We start from the raw sequence: 2,500 nt of genomic DNA, 5'->3' as shown, positions 1-2,500 counted from the left end.
ATTAAAAGTATATCTTCTCGGGGTGTCAGCGCGGTGGTTAAGGGCTCAAAATGACCGTATACTGATGGTGAATTTAGCAATAATAGTCTTATGTTTGTACCACCTCCATAACCGGTGTGATTCACGGGAAAAGCCGGTCAAGGAGGCACCCTTTGCAGGTCAATAACTTTGATTCTCCGGGGGTTAGGAAAATAATTCCAACGTGTCCGGATAGAGTAGAAGACAGGGAACCCAACACTATTTGAATGGAGTCGATCCTCCACTCCTATCACCGTGGACACAGCAAGGAGCGAATTCCCGGATATAAATATTCCCTCGCCGACAGCGGGAGTTGGGAGTTTCGTCCAGCAGCCGGTGAACGCCCGGTTGATCGAGTTTCATATTAAAAGTATATCTTCTCGGGGTGTCAGCGCGGTGGTTAAGGGCTCAAAATGACCGTATACTGATGGTGAATTTAGCAATAATAGTCTTATGTTTGTACCACCTCCATAACCGGTGTTATTCACGGGAAAAGCCGGTCAAGGAGGCACCCTTTGCAGGTCAATAACTTTGATTCTCCGGGGGTTAGGAAAATAATTCCAACGTGTCCGGATAGAGTAGAAGACAGGGAATCCAACACTATTTGAATGGAGTCAATCCTCCACTCCTATCACCGTCGTGTATCTTGATAGTTCTTCATGAGTGAGGTGGTCTAAATAGTAGGCAGCCATGTTGAGCGATGTTGCTATGATACTTTTTGCCCGTCAGGTTGGTGGTTGCTAGGGAAGAAACCACGTGACTGAAAGCTATGAATACTTCCGACCAGAAACCATAGGGTTGCCAGATTGTTTGGTAAAATTAGCGGTTTTAGACTGTGGTTAGGGTGGAAAATGTCATTCCCATCTGGCAACCCTGCTCGCCAATCAAGAAGCGAGGGGAACGAGACTAGACAGTTTGGAGTCTGTCGTAACGAAAATCTTTATGTCTGTGGGGCAGGGGCGTGTCCAGTGCTGAAATGGGGAAATTGGCGCACTCCACACACAACACGATCAAGGCTGTTCAAATCCAAGATCTTCATGTGTGGGGTCTGTCTCAGATAAGATTTCTGTTAAGATTTTGAAATTCCTTATGTGTGTACCCCGCTTTAGTTAGGCGGGGTACACACATAAGGAGTTTTTGGCCGGTTTTGGCACGATTTTGGGATGTCTGAAAACGAGAGAAAACGAGAGAAAACGCCCGATTGTCAGATGGATCTTAACATTTTCCTATAACAAAATCCTGTGGTGTGAGGTGTGTTAAGAGTCAATTCTCTTCAATTGTGCAATCAACTCTCAACTCTCAGCCTGCTCGGAAAATGGGCGTGGGGAACGACAGATTCCGGACTCTCTAGTCTCGTTCCCCAAGCCAGAAATCTCGCGTGAACCCATCCTTTTAATATTGCCTTTAAATTACAAAATGATTAAATTAAGATTATATAATGATTAAAGCACTTTGAGCTGCAACGTTTGCAGGAAAAGCGCTATACAAATAAAGTTATTATTATTATTATTATTATTATTATTATTATTATTATTATTATTATTATCAGTACTGTAGAACAGACAGTCTCCAGCTCATGGGTACAAGAAGCACCGCCTTCTCCATATTGAGCGGCTCCAATAACAGCAGATACTGAACAATACTACAATGATACTGTGCTAACTGTAACTTTGCACACACGCACACACACACTCACACTCACACACACGTGTGCACACGCACACACACACACACACGTGTGCACTCGCACTCACACACTCACACACCCTGTGTCTAGTAGCAGACATGATATCCTAGTGTAATGGAGGTGTGTGTGTGTGTGTGTGTGTGTGTGTGTGTGTGTGTGTGCGTGCGTGCGTGCGTGCGTGCGTGCGTGTGCGTGCGTGCGTGTGCGTGTGCGCGTGCGTGTGTGTGTGTGTGGTGTCCTGCAGGGAGGTGATTGAGAGGAAGCCAGAGAGGTTTAAGGTGGAGTGTCTCTCAGACATCAGGCAGCTGTTCCTGCCAAACACGGAGCCCTTCTACGCTGCCTTCGGCAACAGAGCCACGGTGAGACCCCCACGCTACCCCACACCACCACGCTACCACACACCCCCACGCCACCACACACCACCACGCCACCACACACCCCCACGCTACCACACACCACCACGCTACCACACACCCCCACGCCACCACACACCCCCACGCTACCACACACCCCCACACCACCACACACCCCCACGCTACCACACACCCCCACGCTACCCCACACCACCACGCTACCACACACCCCCACGCCACCACACACCCCCACGCTACCACACACCCCCACGCTACCCCACACCCCCACGCTACCCCACACCACCACGCTACCACACGCCACCACACACCCCCACGCTACCATACGCTACCACACACCCCCACGCTACCCCACACCACCACGCTACCACACACCCCCACGCTACCACACACCCCCACGCTACCACACACCCCCACCAAACAC

At 49.6% G+C, this 2,500-nt stretch overlaps 1 protein-coding gene across 1 annotated transcript in view; it reads left to right on the top strand.

The window, feature by feature from the left end:
- The window catches only part of lpin1a (lipin 1a), a 50,362-nt gene that overhangs the window by 40,220 nt on the left and 7,642 nt on the right, over positions 1–2,500 (top strand). Inside the window, exon 20 of the mRNA XM_080527569.1 lies at positions 1,950–2,064. Within this exon, the coding sequence (XP_080383695.1) occupies positions 1,950–2,064 (115 nt within the window). The remainder of the gene's footprint in view (positions 1–1,949; positions 2,065–2,500) is intronic.

Source organism: Nansenia antarctica, assembly GCF_963989245.1.
Source record: "Nansenia antarctica genome assembly, chromosome: 3".
Classification (NCBI taxonomy): Eukaryota; Metazoa; Chordata; class Actinopteri; order Argentiniformes; family Microstomatidae; genus Nansenia; species Nansenia antarctica.
This window is presented reverse-complemented; position numbering and strand designations above follow the sequence as displayed.